This window comes from Rhinolophus sinicus, chromosome 8, assembly GCF_057876585.1.
Source record: "Rhinolophus sinicus isolate RSI-liver-muscle chromosome 8, RSI-T2T, whole genome shotgun sequence".
NCBI lineage: Eukaryota > Metazoa > Chordata > Mammalia > Chiroptera > Rhinolophidae > Rhinolophus > Rhinolophus sinicus.
In genome coordinates, this window is record NC_142508.1 from 45,715,568 (window position 1) to 45,736,148 (window position 20,581).

The 20,581-nt window shown below is 36.0% G+C and overlaps 1 protein-coding gene and 1 pseudogene across 4 annotated transcripts; one reads left to right on the forward strand and one right to left on the reverse strand.

The window, feature by feature from the left end:
• Positions 1 to 1,148: 1,148 nt before the first annotated feature.
• On the reverse strand, positions 1,149 to 20,318 carry ZNF570 (zinc finger protein 570). Of its 4 annotated transcripts, none has more exons than XM_019749934.3 (5): positions 20,070 to 20,318; positions 18,417 to 18,491; positions 17,109 to 17,235; positions 16,680 to 16,775; positions 1,149 to 4,838 (listed from the first exon to the last, which is right to left on the reverse strand). In XM_019749934.3, the coding sequence occupies exons 2-5, from the start codon at positions 18,447 to 18,449 to the stop codon at positions 3,526 to 3,528; spliced, it is 1,569 nt and encodes a 522-aa protein (XP_019605493.2). In that variant the 5' UTR covers positions 18,450 to 18,491; positions 20,070 to 20,318; the 3' UTR covers positions 1,149 to 3,525. The 4 variants fall into 4 exon arrangements, with proteins under 4 accessions (XP_019605493.2, XP_019605491.2, XP_019605490.2 ...); XM_019749932.3 differs by having other exon boundaries at positions 18,417 to 18,588; positions 20,070 to 20,206; XM_019749931.3 differs by having other exon boundaries at positions 18,417 to 18,609; positions 20,070 to 20,202.
• LOC109457186 (cyclin-G1 pseudogene) lies at positions 9,905 to 10,627 on the forward strand (annotated as a pseudogene).
• Positions 20,319 to 20,581: the final 263 nt, after the last annotated feature.

Genomic DNA, 20,581 nt, shown 5'->3' on the forward strand with positions numbered 1-20,581 from the left:
AGCAAAAATAAACAAGTGGGACTATATCAAACTAAAAAAGCTTCAACAAAATGAAAAGGCAACCTATGAAAATGGAAGAGAAGATCTGCAAGTCATATGTCTGACAAGGGGTTAATATCCAAAATATGTAAGAAACTAATACAAAGCAGTTAAAAAAACAAAACAAAAAGCAAACCTAAAAATGAGCAAAGACCTGAATAGACATTTTTCAAAAGAAGACATACAAATAGCCAAGAGATATGTGAAAATGTGTTCAATGTCATTAATTATTAGGGAAATGCAAATCAAAACCACAAAGAAACCAAATAGGTATCACCTCGCACCTATTAGAAAGATTATTTTTAAAGTCAAAAGATAAGTGTTGGCAAAGATGTGAAGAAAAAGAAACCTCTGTCCACTGTCAGCAGGAATGAAATTGGTACATCCATTATGGAAAACAGTATGGAGGTTCCTCAAAAAATTAAAAATACAACTGCTATATGACTCAGCAATCCCACTTCTGGGTACATATTCAAAGGAAATTAAACAACCTTAGTGTCCATAGACAGATGGATTAAGAAAATGTGATGTGTGTGTGTTTATATGTGAATATTATTCAGGCTTAAAAGAAGAAATCCTGTCACTTGCAACAACATAGATGAGCCTAGAGAACATTATACTAAGTGAAATAAGCCAGACATAGTTAATGATAATGTATTGTATATTTGAAATTTGCTAAAAGAGATCTCAAGTATTAAATACACACACACACACCACACAAAATGGTGACTATGTGAAGTGATAAACATGTTAATTAGCTTAATTGTGGTAATTATTTCACAATGTATAAATAAATCAAAACATCATGTTGTAAACCTTACATTTTAATGTTAATCATATCCAATTTTAATTTGTTAATCATACCTCAGTGAAGATGGGGTGGGGAAGAATGATGGGGAAAACATGTAATAAGTAGGCTATAAAATGCTCAGCGTAAAAAAATAGTCACTCTCAAAATTCTGACATATGGAAGGACAGTCACCAAATTAAGTGATTGCATCTGGAAGTCAATAGTACATGAGTTTCTTTCTGAAGAAAACAGTGATTTGGATGGGAACACCAGTTGCACCCTTGAGGTATAGTAAGTAAAGAACTGACAAAAGCAAACATCATTTAAACATTTTTTATTATGAAATAGTTTAAATATACAGAAAGATAGAGAATAAAAACCTACCTATAAACCCATGACCAGCTCTATCAAATTATAAGAATTGGCCATATTTGCTTATATTTTAAAGAAATAAATTATTTGCATCCTTTCTTCAGTCTCATTATTCTCCCTCCCCAGAGATCACCACTGTATGAATTTGATTAATTTCCATGAATGTTATTACAATATTTCTATATGGTAGTTAGCAATGAAAAATATAAATAAATGTTGATCTGCATGTTTTCAAACATTATAAATAAGTGGTACCATATCATACAATTCCATTGTTTTGAGATTTGTCCATGTTGATAGAAATATCTCTAGTTCATTCATTTTAACTTGGGTTCTAACTTATATTCACCCTAATGGTTACTTTGATTGCTTTCAATTTTCATTCTACCAGTGCTGAAGGGGACCTTCATCTCCCTGAACATGAGGAGACTCTGTAGAGGTTTAAGTGTGGATTTGCTGGGTCAGAGTATCCACATCTTCAACTTTATTATATATTGCCTAATTATCCTAAACACAACTACTTTCAAATAACACTGAACATTCCTATTACTGTACATCTATCCAATCATTGGCCATGTAATGCTTTTTGTCAATGTGATGATCATGAAATAGTTCATCATGGTTTTATTTGTATTTCCTTTACTACTAGTGATGTACATAGTCAATTATTCTAAAATCCCCAAATCCATCATTTCTTTATTGGTATGAACCATCTTCATCATATGCAAAATTTCTACAAATAGATCAGATTCAACAATATTCTTGCCATTCTTAAAAATTCATACTTCATAGAATGAATTTCAGAAAAAGTGAAAATAAAAGGCAAAAAGGCCCATTTGGGAATTTTGGTTACAACTACAGTGAATTTGTGAGTTAGGAATAACTGGTAACTTTGTTATCTCGACTCTCTTCAGTCTAGACTACATGATACTCTTCAATTTACTTCATTATTCTTCAGTTTTCTGGTTCTGAAAAATCTATGTTTATATTTAAGCATTAACACTCCCAGCCTTTGGAATTTAACTCCACAAGTCTTTGAATTGATCACTGTTGTCTTCTCATGCCTAAAACAGTGATAGTGCCTGGCAAATTGTAGTTACTCAATATTCACAAATGAATGAAAGCACACATAGATCTGTAGTTTTCTTCTCTAAATCCCCTTTTGATTTCAATACTGCAATCACTGACTTAAAAAAATTATAAACATTACACTTTTTCTACACCATGGAACAGTTTATATGCTTTTGAAGTTACCTAGATTCAACCATAATACTACCTGGTGCTTTTTTATGGGACAGTATGAATTTGGTTTTTCCGTTTGTTTTGTTTGTTTTTTGGAGTTAATTGTGATACTCTATTCTTTTATCTAAATGTAAAGTGTATTCTCAGTGAATTTTCATTTTAATTGGTTTATTCTATTCATTCTCTCTGGAAACTTCCTAAAACTGATTATAAGTGTTATAAGAAATATATTTCATCCATTTCATCCAGCAATGGATGATCTATTGCTACTACTTGTGTCTATACTGATTACTCACCTAGAGTACAAAGACTCCACTTATGTTCTAAAATATTTAGGTTTCCCAATTCTGACCTATTGCTTCCAAGGGATGTTATACTTTGCCCACTTAGGAATCTTGTTTTAGCTTGAGTAGTAAGTTAATATATGTTGAGTATGTAGAACAATGCCTGGTGCATAGTAGGCACTCAATATATGTTAGCTATCATTTATGGAATATCTGCTATATTTGATGCATTATATAAAGTAGTTTACATGCAAATTTCTTACTTAATAGGCACCAATCTACAACAGACACTATTCCATTTAATACAGTTCTAAAATACAGTGTCTTTTATTATCCCTATTTTAATAATTAAAGAAAACCCTGAGGTTTAGATAAGCCAAGCAAATTACTCAATCACACAATCCCACAGTAGTGGTAGAGCTATGATTTTCTAGAATCTAAGCTTTTCATCCTGGGAAGTGCTTAGTGTCCAGAGTGGGATACTGGAATAAAATAAGGCTAACATGTATATAAGAACCAGATAATAAAGCACCTCATAGACAATTTGAAAGACTGTGGATGTTAGCTTAAGAACAACAGGAAGCCAAAAAAGTTTTAACTGGAGGCAGTGATGTGTGTATTCTTACACTTCAAAGATCAGTGGGAACATGGTGGGAAATGAATTTAAGGAAACCAAAAGTTACAGAGGCAGCCCTGCTAGTAAGCTATAATAGTGATCGAGGTGAGATGGATCTTAGATTAGGGTGACAGTAAAGATGGAGAAAAGAGAATAAATTCCAGAAATATTTATGATAGGGTCTATAGGACTTGGTGATTGACTGGATTTGGTGGTGAGAGTGACTCCCCAAGATGGATTCTCTGATGATGAGCAAGGTGTGCATGCTGCCTGAAGGTTTTCTTGCATTCCTTACATTCATAGGGTCTCTCTCCAGTATGAATTCTCTGATGTTGGGCAAGGGATCCACAATAACTAAAAGCCTTTCCACAAACATTACATTCATAAGGTTTCTCTCCAGTATGCACTCTCTGATGTTGGGTAAGGGATGAGTCATTGCTAAAAGCCTTCCCACATTTAATACATTCATAGGGTTTCTCTCCAGTATGAACTCTTTGATGTTGGGCAAGGTAGGCAATCTGGCTGAATGCTTTCCTACATTCCTGACATTTATAAGGTTTTTCTCCAGTATGAATTCTTTGATGTTGAGCAAGGTGTGAATTCTGGCTGAAGGCCTTCCCACATTCCTTACATTCATAGGGTCTCTCTCCAGTATGTATTCTCTGATGTACTGTAAGGTATGCACGAAGGCTAAATGCTTTCCCACACACATTACATTCATAAGGTTTCTCACCAGTATGAACCCTCTGGTGTTGAGCAATGGATGATCTATTGCTAAATGCTTTCCCACATTCAATACATTCATAAGGTTTCTCTCCAGTATGAACTCTTTGATGTTGAGCAAGGTAGGCAAACTGGCTGAAGGCTTTCTTACACACCTTACATTCATAAGGTTTTTCTCCAGTATGAACTCTCAGATGTTGAACTAGGTGTGCATTCTGGCTAAATGCTTTCCTACATTCCTTACATTTATAGGGTTTCTCCCCAGTATGAATTCTCTGATGTTGAACAAGATTTGATCTCTGACTGAAGGCTTTCCCACATTCCACACACTGATAGGGTTTCTCTCCAGTATGAATTCTTTGATGAAGAATAAGGGATGAGCTCTGGCTGAAAACTTTTTCACAGTCATTGCATTTCAAAAGTTTCTTCTCTGTATAGGTACTCTTGGGCTTAATGGCCAATATATATTTTTTAAAGCTTTTTTTATGTGTATCATGTTTATGTACTTTCACCTCTTTTGGAATTATCTGTTGTGTATGAAGCGGTTTCAAATGGAAACTTCCCCAAGACTTGTTATATTCTTGTCCTCTTTCATCAACAAGGGTTTCTTCATGATTGATTGTCTCTTCCTTGAAACATTTCCATTTTTCTCTCAAACTGGAGGACTCAAGGCCACAGCTTTTCAGTTTTTGTATTATCTTCTGAGTTGATTGTGCTTCATAAATGTCCTGCTTTGGGGTTAATTCTTCACTCTCACACATTGATTCCCAGCCTGAAAAAAAAAATGTCTCCTCTATTATGTACCAGAAGGTACATTTATGAAAGTACATACATAAAGTGGAGAATGTGAACTTAACAGCAAATAAAACCCACAAGAATATTGGCTTTTACAGTTCTGAAGTGTGTAAGAACAGAGCTGAAAATAGGTCATACAGAAACTTCAGGAGGAATGATTAGAATTGTAAGAAAATCAGTAAGGTAAATCTCAAGTAAAGAAGAAATTGTGGAATAAAAACTTTCAGGAAAGTGGGGATAGAGGAAACATACCTCAACATAAAGACCATATATGACAAACCCACAGCTAACATTATAGTCAACAGTGAAAAGCTGAAAGTTTTTTCTTTAAGATCAGGAACAAAACAAGGAGTTCCACGTTCACCACTTTTATTCAACATAGTATTGGAAGTGCTAGATACAGCAATCAAATTGGAAAGGAAGAAGTAAAACTGTCATTATTTGCAGATGACATAATACTATATAGACAGAAACCTAAAGACTCTGCCAAAAAACTATTAGAACTTATAAAGAGTTCAGTGAAGTAGCAGCATACAAAATTAATATTCAAAAATCAGTTGCATTTTTATACACCACTAACAGATTATCAGAAAGAGAAATTAAGAGAACAATCCCATTTATAATTGCATATGAAAAAAAATACCTAGGAATAAATTTAAACAAGGAGGTAAAAGACCTATACTTGGAAAAGTATAAGAAATTGAAGAAGAAAACTAAAAAAGATACAAATAAAGGATATACTGTGCTCATGGATAGAAAAGAATTAACATTGTTAAAATGTCCACACTATCCCAAATAATCTATAGATTCAACGCAATCCCTATCAAAATACCAATTGCATTTGTCACAGAAATAGAATAATCTTAAAATTTATACAGAACCATAAAAGATCCCAAATAGCCAAAGAAATATTGAGGAAAAAAAGAACAAAGTTGGAGGTACCACACTATTTGATATCAAACTATATACAAGGCAATAGTAATCAAAACAGCATGGTATTGGTATAAAAACAGAAACATAGACAAATGAAACAGAATAGAACCAAGAAATAAACCCATGTCTATATGATCAATTGACCTATGACAAAGAAGGCAAGAATATACAGTGGGGTAAAGAGAGTCTCTTCAATAAATGGTGTTGGAAAACGGGATGGATACATGCAAAAAAATGAATCAAGACCACCTTCTTACACCATATCCAAAAATAAACTCAGAATGGATAAAAGACTTAACTATAAGACCTGAAACCATAAAACTCCTAGTAGAAAACAAAGGCAGTAAGCTCTTTGATATCACTCTTAGCAATATTTTTTTGTATGTCTCCTCAGGCAAGGGAAACATAAGAAAAAACAAACAAATAGGAAATCAAACAAAAATATTTTGCACAGTGAGGGAAACAAAACGAAAAGACAACCTACTGAATGGAAGAAGATATTCACCAATGATATGTCTGATAAAGGGTTAATATCCAAAATATATAAGGAAGTCATACAACTTAACTCCCCCCAAAACAAACAACCCAATTTAACAATGGGCAGAGGACCTAAATACACATTTCTCCAAAGAGGACATATAGATGGCCAATACGCATATGAAAAGATGCTCAACATTACTGATCATCAGGGAAATGTAAATTAAAACTACAATGAGGTATCACCTCACACCTGTCAAAACAATTATCATCAAAAAAATCAATAAATAACAAGTGTTGGCAAGGATGTGGAGAAAAGAGAACCCTCACTCACTGTTTGTGGGATTGTAAATTGGTGAAGCCACTATGGAAAACAGTACAGAGATTCCTCTAAAAATTAAAAATATAACTACCATGTAACCCAGCAATTCTGCTTCTGGGTATCTATTCAAAGAAATCGAAAACTGTAATTCGAAAAGATATATATGCTCTCCTATGTTCACTGCAGCACTATTTACTATAGCCAAGAAGCAACCTAAGTGTCCATCGATAGATGAATGAATAAAGAAGATGCGGTACATATACAATGAAATATTACTGAGCCATACAAAAGAATGAAATCTTGCCTTTTCGGACAACATGAATGGACCTAGAGGTTATTACACTAAGTGAAATAAGTCTGACAGAGAAAGACAAATACCATATGATTTCACTTATATATAACTAAAATACAAAATAAATGAACAAACAAAATAGAAATAAACTCATAGATACGGAGAACAAATTGGTGGTTGCCAGATGGGAGGGCGATTGGGGAAATGGGTGAAAAAGGTGAAAGGAATTAAGACATACAAATTGCCAGTTACAAAAACAGTCATATAGATGTAAAAAGTACAACATAGAAAATCAATAATTTTTTAATAGATATGTATGGTGTCAGATGGATACTAGACTTATCTGGATGATCACTTTGTAAGATATATAAATGTCTAATCACTATATTGTATGTCAACTGTAACTGAAAAATAAATTTTTTTTAAAAAGGAGAAATTATGCAGATGGTTGGATTCAGTCATAATTTTATGCATGTATGAATAATAAAGGTACTGAAATAACCTCCATTCTTATAGTTGCTTCCTTTAAGGACATTCATTGAACTTTGTGACAGGTACTTTTCTAGATGCTTTTGATATCATAGTAAAGAAAACAAAGAACCAGGAGCCGGCCCTGTGGCTCAGGCGGTTGGAGCTCCATGCTCCTAACACCGACGGAGGCGGTTGGAGCTCCATGCTCCTAACACCGACGGCTGTGGTTCGATTCCCACATGGGCCAGTGGGCTCTCAACCACAAGGTTGCCTGTTGGACTCCTTGACTCCCGCAAGGGATGATGGGCTCTGCCCCCTGCAACTAAGATTAAATACGGCACCTTGAGCTGAGCCACCGCTGAGCTCTGGGATGGCTCAGTTGGTTGGAGCACGTCCTCTCAACCACAGGGTTGCTGGTTCGACTCCTGCAAGGATGGCAGGCTGTGCCCCCTGCAACTAACAACAGCAACTGGACCTGGAGCTGAACTGCACTCTCCATAACTAAGATTGAAAGGACAACAACTTGACTTGGAAAAGTCCCGGAAGTACACACTGTTCTCCAATAAAGTCCTGTTCCCCTTCCCCAATAAAAATCTAAAAAAAAAAGAAAAAGAAAACAAAGAACCTTATCTTCTTGGAACTATATTCTTGGGGAAGACAGAAAATAAGTGCTAATTAAGTAAATGTTATTGTATGTTAGAAGGTACTAAGTGCAACAGAAAAAGAACCAGGTAAGAGAGCAGGAGTGTTGGCGAAGTCAAAGACACTGTGTTTCCCCAAAAATAAGACCTAGCTGGACCATCAGCTCTAATGCGTCTTTTGGACCAAAAATTAATATAAGACCGGGTATACGTAATATAACATAATATAATACTGGGTCTTAATTTTTGCTCCAAAAGATGCATTAGAGCTGATGGTCTGGCTAGGTCTTACTTTCGGGGAAACATGGTAGTAATCATTAATAAGTTAACATTTAATTTAAGCAAAGATTTGAAGGATGTGAAGAGAGAAGTTACTTAGATATTTGGAGAAAGTCATTCTGCGCCAAAGAAAAGCCTAAAAGTACATAGAAGCATATTAGGTATGATTGAGGAATAGCAAGAAGGCCAGTGTAGTTAGAGAGGAGAGACTAGGAGGAGAAGACAGGAGGTAATGGATAACCAGATTATTTAAGCATTACAGGCCTCCTAAGGAATCTGGCTTCTGAATGGGATGGAGAGCCACAAGTGTGAGTAGAGGAGTAATAACTAATTACCGATTAATGAAAATACTGGAAGTTGGGAGGCAAGGAGAGAAGCAAAGGGCCCTATTATTGTAGTAATCCAGGTGAGATGATGCTTCAGACCAGAGACATATCAATGGAGATATAGCAAGGCGGTCAGATTCTAGGTATATTTTGTAGGAAAAGCCAAGAGGATAATAACGACAGATTGGATATGGAATGTAATAGAAAAGGATGAGACAAAGCATGTCCTCAAAGTTTGTGGTCTGAACAACGGAAGGATGGAATGGACATCAGCAGTGATGGGAAAGGCAGGTTTAGGTAGTGAGCTTTGGAAGATAGGGAATTCATTTTTGTACATAATAAATTTAAGGTAGATTTAGACTTTTGAAGTGGAAATATTGAGAAAGGCAGATGGACACATGAGACTGAGTTTAAGATAGAGGTCTGGACTAGAGATTTAAAATTGGGAGTTGCCAGCATATAGATGGTATTTAAAGAGATTATATTACCAAGGAGCAAAGAATGAACCCTAGAGAACTCCAACATTAATATATTTGAGAAAAAAGACGCTGATGACAATAGGAAGATAAATAACCTGGAAAACAACTGAAATCTTAAACACAAGCATTATAGGCATCTCCACTCTGTTACAGAACTTGCTTGCCTTCATTCTTGTGGCCATTTATTAGTTTTTCTAAACAATATCAAGCTTCTTGAAGTCACAGGGACCCATACGATGCTTAATGATTAAGTTAATAAAATGCCTATTATCAATAATCTTCATCTATGTCATTAAACATTCATTCATGAAAATGGTTCAAATGTCAGCAATTGATTAATCATTCTCTAACTAAAAGTACATAATACTTAAGGGATTAAGTGAAGTTAAAACATTCTGAGGTTCTTGTATTTTTAATGGAGGAAAATAAAGGCTTAACTTTAGATCTTGTTAAGGTGATTACAGATGTTAAATTTGCTAAGGTAGCCCTTTGGCTCAGAGCTGGCCCTGAGGAGGGCAGTGTTGTCCGGGCAGCACTGCAGAGACCTCTACCCAGGACAGCCCCCCCTCCCCAGGCCGCTACCCTCTTGCCTAAATCCCCTCACTTTGCAGGCCTCTGGGTCTGGTATCATGGGCTGAGGTGACAGCAGGCCCAGGAAAGGTGATTACCATTGAGGAGCCGCATTCCTGATCAAGTACTGACAACAACTGACTCTTAGAAACTTCTACACCAGCTGAATGGCCTGTTGGAACAGGAGTTGAAATGTCAGCCAAAGGTCTGCAGCTTGAGACTAATTGAATCTGCACATGATAACAGCCTCGGGATGACCACAAGACTAAGGGACTTTGAAGTAAAAGATCTTAGTCTAACTCAGTTCTTGGGCATTTTCCCTAGCTGGGAATTTACTGCAGATTCCTGTCCAAAATGAAGGTACAACCCAAGCACTTGGGGTGTGATGGACTGAGTTTCTACTTGGCTATTAAATCAACAGAAGAGGAAAAGAATGTCCCATTGGCAACTGACTTGATCCAAATAAGTCAGTACAAGTTCACAGTTTCAGACTTGATGGGAATAGAAAAGATCGTACTGGAAAACGTGTGTTGGAAAGTCAAAGCTACTACTGCCTTTCAATTTCTGCAACTCTATTATTCACTCATTCGAGAGAACTTGCCATTTGAAAAGAGGAATAGCCTTAATTTCTAAAGACTAGAAGCTCAACTTACAGGGCATGCTACTGCAAGATCATATTTTCTAAAGCAAAGCCTTCAGTATTGGCACTGTCTATCATTACATTGGAGACCTAAGCACAGACGCATGCAGAGCTAACAGAAGGAGTAGAACGTCTTCAGAACCATTCCAAGATAAATGGTAGAGATTTGACCTTCTCTACCATTTCTCAAGTGTTTAACTGAATATTCATCAAACAAGTGTTCCAAACCAGATGTTCAGAAGTTGAAATGGATTGTTTCTGGGTCAACTGCACAGCAACTGAAGCAGTAACTACAGAATAACCCACCTTCCAACAATTGCTGAAATGGTCCCTTAGTTGGATTATTACAGCAGCAAAAACTCTTCTCTGAAGCCTTTCTCCATAATCCTGAACTATGGATTCCATAATGTTTTCGCAGATTTAAGCTGTGAAGCCTCAAAACATCAAAACTAGATTAACATTAATGTTCTCAGATTTGGGAAAACTGCCTAATTAACATTACACTGTAGTGGAATAATGCTTAAATTTGAATTCATCTGTAAGGCATACAAACAAATCCAAGAGCTAAGGATAAGACTGGGAAGGTAAACTGTGACTCTTCATTTCTAACATTGGTTCAGCTTTCTACATTGGGTCAATGTATTTAGGGGGTATTAAAAATGCTAATCTACTTAAATTTTAAATTATGAGGTTTACATCAAAACCAACATTTCACAAATGCACTTTTAAGGCATAACAAGGATCACTATTCTAGGCAGTGAAAATGGTTTCTTGGCACCCGTAACACAAGTAATAGATAATCCAGAGATATGAACTTCATTGCTACATCGGGATTACATTTAAATTTGAGGGCATTTTACATAAAGCAAGACTACACACCTAATCATTTTGGCATATTAAATTATCTTTAATTTTTTTTCTAGAAAACAGGAGATGTTTGTATCCATGATAAAAAATTTATACAAAATCTACTGCTTCGATCTAATCCCATCAAGAAAAGTAGTGTTTATTGTATTAGTAACTCAAAATAAATTAACATCACTCTGAAAACTTAACACTCCCGTTTTTACTAAGGATTGCTTTTATAAAACTGCCATTGCTTCTAATTTAGAATTTTGTTTAAAATGAAGACACTATACTTTCACTACCTGCCCCTACTGTGCCAACAGAAAGTCTTAAGAATAGTAAATAAGCATCTTCATAATCATGAGGTTACTGAGGTAGTGTTCAGAATTTTCATCAACTCAGTGAATATAAGGAGATCTACAGTGTTAAAAGTGTTGTAAATGGTTACTCGAAGCAATGTGTAGCCTGAGTCCACCCAGGATGGCTGTAACCAATTTTGACATCATGTTATAGGTAAATATGCACTAGAAAATAAACCAGAGAGCCACAGTATATCTTACACTGTTGTAAACCATGTTTTGTAGATAACTTTTCAGCTTTCCCAAAGGTTGATATATTTTAATATTTTGATTACATCGGTGTTAATTTTGAGTTGGCAGAAATAACCTAAACAGCTACCATTTTGGTACTAAGGGATATACATTTCAATAGTTATTAAAATGCAAAAAAAATTTCCAAGGTAACAGAAACACACTGTATAACTTTCAAATAAGCAGGTGGAGAAGAAACAAAACAAAAACGGAAAAAGCAGAATTTATGAAGGAACGTAAGATGGTGGAAATATATCTAACTCTATTAGTATTGCCAAAAAAATGTAACTGATCACGATCATTGAGTTAAAAGATAGAGATTATCAATCTGGACTAAAAAAATTTTAGGGGTAACCGGTTAACTCAGTTGGTTAGAGCTCCGTGCTCTTAATAAGATTGCTGGTTTGATCCCCACATGGGTCACTGTGAGCTGCGCCCTCCACAACTAGATTGAAACAACTACTTGACTTGGAACTGATGGGTTCTGGAAAAACACACTTAAAATAAATTTAAAAAGTTAAAAAAAAAATTTTTTTTTTTTTTTAGCTATATACTGTTTACAAGAGAAACTGTATATAGAATAGAAGGTAAGAGTAAAGGAGTGGAAAAAACTACACTAAGTAAATATCAACAAAAGATGACTAAAATAGCTACATAAATATCAAGCAAAATAGTTAAGGGAAGAATCATCACTAGATTTAAAGAGGGTAACAGTAATATAACGAACAATTCACCAGAAAGATAAAGCAATTCCAAAACCATAAGACCTAATAAAATACTTTCAAAATATAAAGAACTAGTTGTCAGACTAAAAAAAAAATTTTATGTATTCACCATCAGGGTAGAAGTTTTTAACATAGGTCTCCCCATAATTGATTGCTCAAAGATATTGTTTTAAAATCAGTAAGGACACAAGATTTGACCAGCAAAATTAATGAGCTTAATCCAATTAACATATATCAAATGCTGTACTCAACACTCAGAAAATAGATATTATTTTTCAAGGAAACACAAAATATTTACCAAAATCCCTAGGACATAAGCAAGTTTCAAAAAATTTCAATGAATGAATGTTAAACAGAACACATTCTCTAACTACAATGCAATTAAACCAAACAAAAATCTTAAATTTGGAATTTAAGAAGAAGAAATCAATGAAAATTAGAAAATGCTTAGATATACATGGTAACAAAAATACTACATATGAAAACATGTGGGATATATTGCTAATAAAGCCTTAAATGCTTATAATAAAAAAGAAAAAACCTCAAAAACAGTGAATTACCAACTTAAAAGTTAAAAAGAGAATAGGATAAATAAATGTAGGAGGAATAAAATAATAAAGAGGAGAAATACATGAAATTCTAAGAAAGATAAATTAGAGAGGATTAGGAAAGTGAAAAATGTCTGAAAACACTAAAAAACTGATAACCTCTTGAAAAGATTTGTTTCTCCCTTTTTGGAAGGAAAAAGAGGCCATAATTACATATGCTACCAACTTTAGAAAATAATGGACAACTTTATCTAATAAATTTGAAAATTTACATGAAAAGTATACATTCTTGGAAAAAAATACCATAACTCTGTGACTATAACAGAAATAGAAAACATAGAATCTTAGAACATAATAGAAATTGAATTATCAATTTAAATTCTTTTCACACACATGCACAAACACCTCAGGCCAAGGTGAACAAAGTTCTACCAAACATTTAAAAAACAAATAATTTTGATTTATACAAATTCTTCTAAGGAAGAAAAAGAGGAATACTCACAGACAGATTCTTTGAGACTAGAACAATCTTGATTCTAAAATATGACAAGTGTATATGAAGGGAAAATTGAAGGACAACCTCACTGATAAACACAGATGTGAAAAGGAAAATATTGCCGAACAGCAATTAGCCATGTAAAGATGGTTTTGTCTCAGGAATAAAAGATTGCTTTAACATTTAAAAATGTAATCTGTAATTCACCACATTAACACATGGAAAACTAAAAACCATCTAATCATCTATAGATATAGAAAAACATTTCTTAAAACTCAAAAGCTTTCCATAATCAAAACTCTAGTAAACAGAAATGAAAGGGTATCTACCAAAACCCTTTAAACATCAGAATTATTAATAACAAAATATTAAAGCACTCTGATTGATATCAGAAGTAGACAAGAATGCCTGCTATCACTACTTCAGTTCATACCATACTGGAGATTGAAGACAGGGCCAGAGAAAAAAGAAATTAAGGGAATAAGAATTTGAAATGAAGAAACTGCCATTGTTCACAAATATGCGCCCGCTCACAGAAAAAAAATCCAAAGAAATTCAAAAATTATCATCATTAGCAAGAGAGCTTAGCAACACTGCTGGATATAAAGTCAATATATAAAACTTAATTTCATTTCTAAATATGAGCAACAAATAGAAAATAGAGATAATATTTAACAGAGCAACAAAACTAAGAAGACTAGGAATTAATCTAATAGAAGATGTGCATGGCCTTCAAAGATAAAATTATAAAACATATTGAAGGAAATTTAATGGAGAGATAAACCATATTGACAAATGAAAAATTTCCAAAAGTGATATATAAAACAAATAAATGAATCAAAAGCCAATAGCTTTTTGTTGTTTTCTGGTAGAAATTGATAAGATGACCCTAAACTTTATTTTGATGGCCAAAGAGCAAATAAGATTCTAAAGAACATAAACAAGGTGTAGGGACCTACCCTAAAAGACAACCTTAGACTAAAGTATTTTAAATAAGACAAGGTTGGTACTGGCATAAGAAAACAGAGATCAATGGAATGGAATAGAGCTCAAAATCAGACCTATAAATATATTATAACCTGATATATTAAGAGGTACCATCCAGAACAATAAGCAGAGAGAGCTCATTTATTCAATAAATATCTGGGACATTTGGTTTTCCATAAGGCACTAAAATTAAATTCTTACTTCAATCTCAAAAATCAAGTTCAAGTGTATTATGGCCCTAAATAGAAAATGAAAATATTTAGAAGACAATTTGAGTTTATCTACATGACTTTGGATTATAGAAAGGTGTCTTAAAACAAAATATCAAAAATATAAGCTACAAATACAAAACAACCTTCCCCAAAATGGGCAAAAGATTGGAACAGGCACCTCACAAAAGAGGAGATCCGAATGACCATTATAAATAAGAAAAGATGCTCAATTTCTTTAGTAATCAAGGGAATTCAGATTACAAGTACAAGGAGAGAATATTTCATACCTGGCAGGTTAGCAAAAATTTTGTAAATTTGTCAATTCCAAGTGTGTGCAGCAATAAGCATCACACACAGCTGTTAGAAATGTAAATTAGTACAAGCACTTTGGAAAATAAAATAGCATTATCTAGTAAATTCTTGGCTGTGTTTTCTAAACGAACTCCAGCATATGTGCACCAGTAGTCACATATAATAAAGTTCATACCAGTAACATACAGTAGCATAAAACTGAAACAACTCAAACAACCCTCAATGGATAAAGCGTGGTTTACATAGTGGAATACATTACATTTCAGCAAGACAAAATATTTCAATAAACTGAAGCTAGTAAAATCAACATGGGTGAATCTCAAGAATATAATTTTGAGTAAAAAAAATATCAGAATTACATACACAATATATTCCCATGTATAAAAAGTTGAAAATATGGATATATGGTACAACCATAAAGAAAAGTCAAGAAAAGATAAGCAAAATTGTAGGATATGGTTACCCCAGTAAGGGGTGGGTATGAGCCATGGGTAGGAAATGGTATATCATTAGGATAAAATGGCATTGACAATTTTCTGTTTCTTACACTAAGAAGTAGTTCATGGGCTTTTGTTCTATTATTATTTAAACTACACATATATGCTAATATATATTAATGTGTGTGATTTATTTAATAATAATTAAATGAAATTTAACCATACATATTTGACTCTACATCAAATTTTTTTCCTCAGAAAATTAAACCATGACATACAAGAGTGGGGAGAGGTTGTGGGGGGGTGAGCTAGGGAGTGGTATTGACAGAGATGATTATAATGACCCTGATTTTCTTCTGAACTTCAATCCTCCATTTCAGCTTAATGCTTTCTATGTCTGTATGAAAATCCTTCCTTATCTTATACTAAGACAAACTCTTAGTATCTTCTCCCTCAAATGTTTTCTAGCTTCTGATCTGTGTTTTTATTAAAGACCGTCATCTTCCCAGTTACCCAGTCTCTGAGCTTCCCATTTATGTCAGCTTTCTCTTCATATATTCCATTTATAGCTATATCATAACTCTGCTACTAGCCTATTGTTTATTTATGTAAATGTGTAACACCCTAGCATCTTGCAAGTACCTTGTTTAAAGTACAATTTCAGTAAGTGTTGATTAAAGGAATGAATGGAGAAAAATTAGGAGAAAAATGAGGCATTTGGAGGTGTACTACTGCTACCAACAGCAACTAACAGCTATTGAATTTGTAAGGAAATAGGAACTGTTCAAAGCGCTTAAAAAGTAGTATCCTATTTTACAGGTGACAAAACAAAAGCCCAGACAGGTTAAGTAACTTGCTCCAAATTTCACTCTATGTAAGATTTCAGGATTTGAATCTGACATCTGTCTGTCAGCTCAATACCAGCTGTCTGTCGAGCTCAAAAGTTTGTCAGATTAGGAAAAGACTTTTACAAAGCCTGGAAGAGGCTTATGAAACTGGGAAGGAATGGGACACAGAGAATACATGAGTTATCAGAAAGAAGGAGGTTAAAGTGTTAAAGGTGAGGTAGTTACAAATAATAAATTTGGGAGAACACTCTAAAAGGTCCCAAGTTTCTACTAAGACCTAGAACATTGGAGAACATGCCAATAGAGAAACGTAAAGAGGCGATGCCTGAGTCCAGCTGTCACCTGCAAAGGTTTCTGCCTACTTACTCATATTTCTTCTTTACCCACCTGAGCACAAGTCTTTTGCCAGCTCTCTCTTCACCATCCAGGGCTCTTTCCCTTGTTCCAACAATAATATCACACTTGGCTTAGAAAAGCAAAGCCCTGCATGTATGAAAAGAAACAGAATTTGGTCATGCTGTGGATATCCCAGAACTCAATCCAATCCTTTGATCATCAGGGAAGAGGGAAATTAACAGTCAGTGAGAGAAAAATGTGCCAAGGACATGGATTCAAAGGATAGGGAAGCTGAAGCTTCTGACATAGATTAATAATAGACCTGTCCACTGCCAACTCTACAAATATTAAAATCTAGAATAGATTTGGTATAGACAGCAGACATTCAGCCAAGCACTGCAGATGCTATCCAAACATTTTTAATGGTGGTAGCAAAGAGCCTCCTATGAACAGAAGCTCAATTCTGCAATATATTCTTACCCAGTGATACCAAGATCCTGTAGTTCTCCAACATCACATTACTGTACAGATGCCTTTGAGAAGAATTTAGACAATCCCACTCCTCTTGGGAGAAGTCTACAGCCACATCTCTGAAGGTCACTAACTCCTGAAATGAAATAAATGAAGTAACTTCATGTCTTATCATACTCACCGCATTCATTCTGCCCTAGGCACACTGGGTGCTCCCGGATATTACATTCTCAAATTTGTTAAGCATGTTCCCCCTCAGGGCTTTTGTACTTCTCAGATCATCCTGTATAAAAATAGCAGCACTCCTGCCCCAGTGTCCCATTGCCCTAACCCTGTGTTATTTTTCTCTAATTATTTTGTTATTTATCGTCTGCCCACCACCACCTCCACTAAAATGTATATTCCATGAGGGCAAAATATATTTTTGTTTTGGTCACTGCTCTATTCCCAGTTATAGAACAGTATCTGGCACACAGAGGTATTCAAATATTCACTGAATAAACTGAATTAATAAATGAATGGTTTGAAAAGTCCAGGAAGTTGTAAGAGGATTAAAAATGAGACCCGAAAGCGCTTGCTATATCTCTGAGAAATGTGCTAGACCAAGCAGAGCAAATCATCAAATCCATTAAAATTCAAATACTTTAATCCAGAGTACTTCAAATTTTATGTAAAGAAATGGGTGTTCCACTCATAATACTACTTCTGCCTAAGTGGGCTGGGCAAAGTTCTTAAAAACTTGGGAGCCATGCAGTGAGTCTCTTGGATTCCAGGTTTCTATAATGTGACCACTTGCTGATGAAGCTAACATACCGTGCGTGTGTGTGTGTGTGTGTGTGTGTGTGTGTGTGTGTGTAAAATTTGTTTTATTTTTACAAAATTAAAAGAGGTAAAGGCAAGAACAGACTTCATTATGGGTCATTTGATACAATTTATTGAATGAATGAATGTTTGAGCAGAGACTAGACTGAAGAAGTTGGTCTGTATATGGGGGAACAGCCTTCCAGAAGGAGGAAACACCTGCGTAAGGCCATGAGTTAAGAATGAATTTAACTCACTAAAAAGAATCTAGTGTGGCTGGAACTGATGAGGTTACAGACAGGGTGAAAAAAAGTAGATGAGGTGAGAGGGATAGTCAAGGACCAGATTATACAGGGCCTTACAGGCCAAGGCAAGGACTTCAGCATTTGCACTGAATGGGTGGGCATTGAAGGGTTTTAAGAAGGAATATAATTGGTTACCCACAAAAGTTTCAGCAGAAGGAAAATTAATGTCTGCTGTTTTAAAAAGCAGGAAAATATTTCAGGTACGACTCACTCGGTACATGGCTTTAAGAAGTCCAACAGCCATTTTTTCCTCCTCTTGGCTCTTCTTTTGGGAAATGGCAGTGTCCTTAGATGACCGAGATGGGGAAGAGAACATAAGAAACTAGGCTTTCCTGGCAGCATCCAGAATCACCAGCCTAGAATTTTGCAGCTTCTCTTTCCTCCTGTTAAGAGAAGAGTATCCTCTCCAATAAAGAGAAAGCATAATTGAGACCTGGGAATTTGTTTGCATACAATTTAATCCATGCCTAAATAACTTCCTAATTTATTATTCTAACAATAGATTTTTCTAGATTTTACAAACAAAAACTCCGAGTAAAGTAATCATATATATAAAGACACAACTGAAGACAGAAAAGGGGCCACAAGTTAAACCTGACAAGCTCAGGAAACTGAAAATAACCACATAAGATGGCGTGAACATAAAAAAAAAGTCATAACTAAGGTGGGCCATGGTGGGAAGTCACATCTTTAGCCTGAAGCTACCTTCATAAAGTCAATCTTCACCTAAGTGAGCCTGTCTATTGTCTTTTTGCACCTAAGATGACATCCTTGGAATGTCAGTAATCCCTTTTTCCAGACCAGAGCAGGAAACTACAGAATCCCTCATTATTATCCTGTTGCCCCGCAAATAAGGCCTTGCCAAACCATCAGCTCTAATGCATCTTTTGGAGCGAAAATTAATATAAGACCCAGTCTTAAAGTAAAACAAGAACGGGTCTTATATTAATTTTTGCTCCAAAAGACGCATTAGAGCTGATGGTTCGGCTAGGTCTTATTTTCGAGGAAATACGGTATTCTCGTCCCCTGATTAACATCTCTATGTGCTGTAAAAAGTGAACTTTAAATACCCTGCACCATCTATGTAAAAGAAGTACCTGCTTCTCCAATTTACTTTTATCCAATCCCACCCCACCCCGTTTTGCTTTCTCCCACCCCCTTAATCTACCATGAATGCATTTCATATAACCCTCTTCCTTTGATTCTAATGTATAAAATAAGTTGCAAAACGGCCATTTTCCAGAGCATTTTCTCAATCTGTTGAGACTTTGCTTTGCCGCAATTGTCGTCAGTTTGGCTCAAATAAATTCTTAAAAGCTTTCTCTTAAGCTGGATGTTTTTCGTGGATACAACTAATAAATGACAGCATCGAGATCAAATAAAGGTCTTCCTGACTCTACAGTGCTTCTCTCCAGTGGATCAGTGGTGGCACGCAGTCTCACTCAATACCCCCACATACTCACAATTCTTAAAAACTACAGCATCAATCACCGTTTTACACACATCACAGTCAGTGGCCATGGGTATGGTCACAGACTCACACAGCCACCCTCTCTCACACCCCAAGGCTCACATACTAGGGTATTACAAACGACGGTCTCACTCACACACCCCAGTCACAAAGAGGCCCAGGGTAGGGGAACAAGGAGACAGAAAATACCCTCCCTCCCATCCCTACTCACAGTCTCACACTCTATGGCACCAACCACTTATTTACTCGCACGCACAGTCACACAGATACGATGTGTACAGGTGACAGTCTCACACAGTACCGTATCAATCACGGTCTCACACGTAGTCACACAGAGGGCCGGGGGACCAGCGTCCGGGTGACCCATAGGACACTCCTCAGCCCTCTCCCTACCTGCAGAACCGAACTGCCGGAAGATCCCGTCCCCGCCCCGAAGGCTCGGGCAATCTCTATTCGGGCCCATCTACAGCCCTTAGAATCTGATGGAACCCAGCCCCCGCGGGCCCGGAAAGAAGTGACACGGCCTCCGGAGGACACAAAGGGGCCGCTCGCCCAGTGCTCGCGGGGTCCACTGGGAAATGTAGTCCAGACCAGGAAAAACCCGCGGCGCTGCAGTGTAACTGTACCCGCGGCTGGGGGTTGGAAATACCGCCCCCTCTGCCCCAGGTCGTCCCCTGTCAGCGTCTCCTTGACCTTCCAAAATGATGCCAGAAGTCCCAATGCCTCTCAACCCCGAGCCTGGGACTCCCAGGGACTGAACCAAGTATCACACTAGACGGTCTGGAATTGAAGGGCGCAAGCACAAGTGCTGGGTCCACATCCATAGCAACAGGGCTGAAGAATTTCGAGCAGCTAGTTAGCCGCAGGGGGCGGGGTCTGTGTGCGGACTGGCGCTAGTGCGCGCG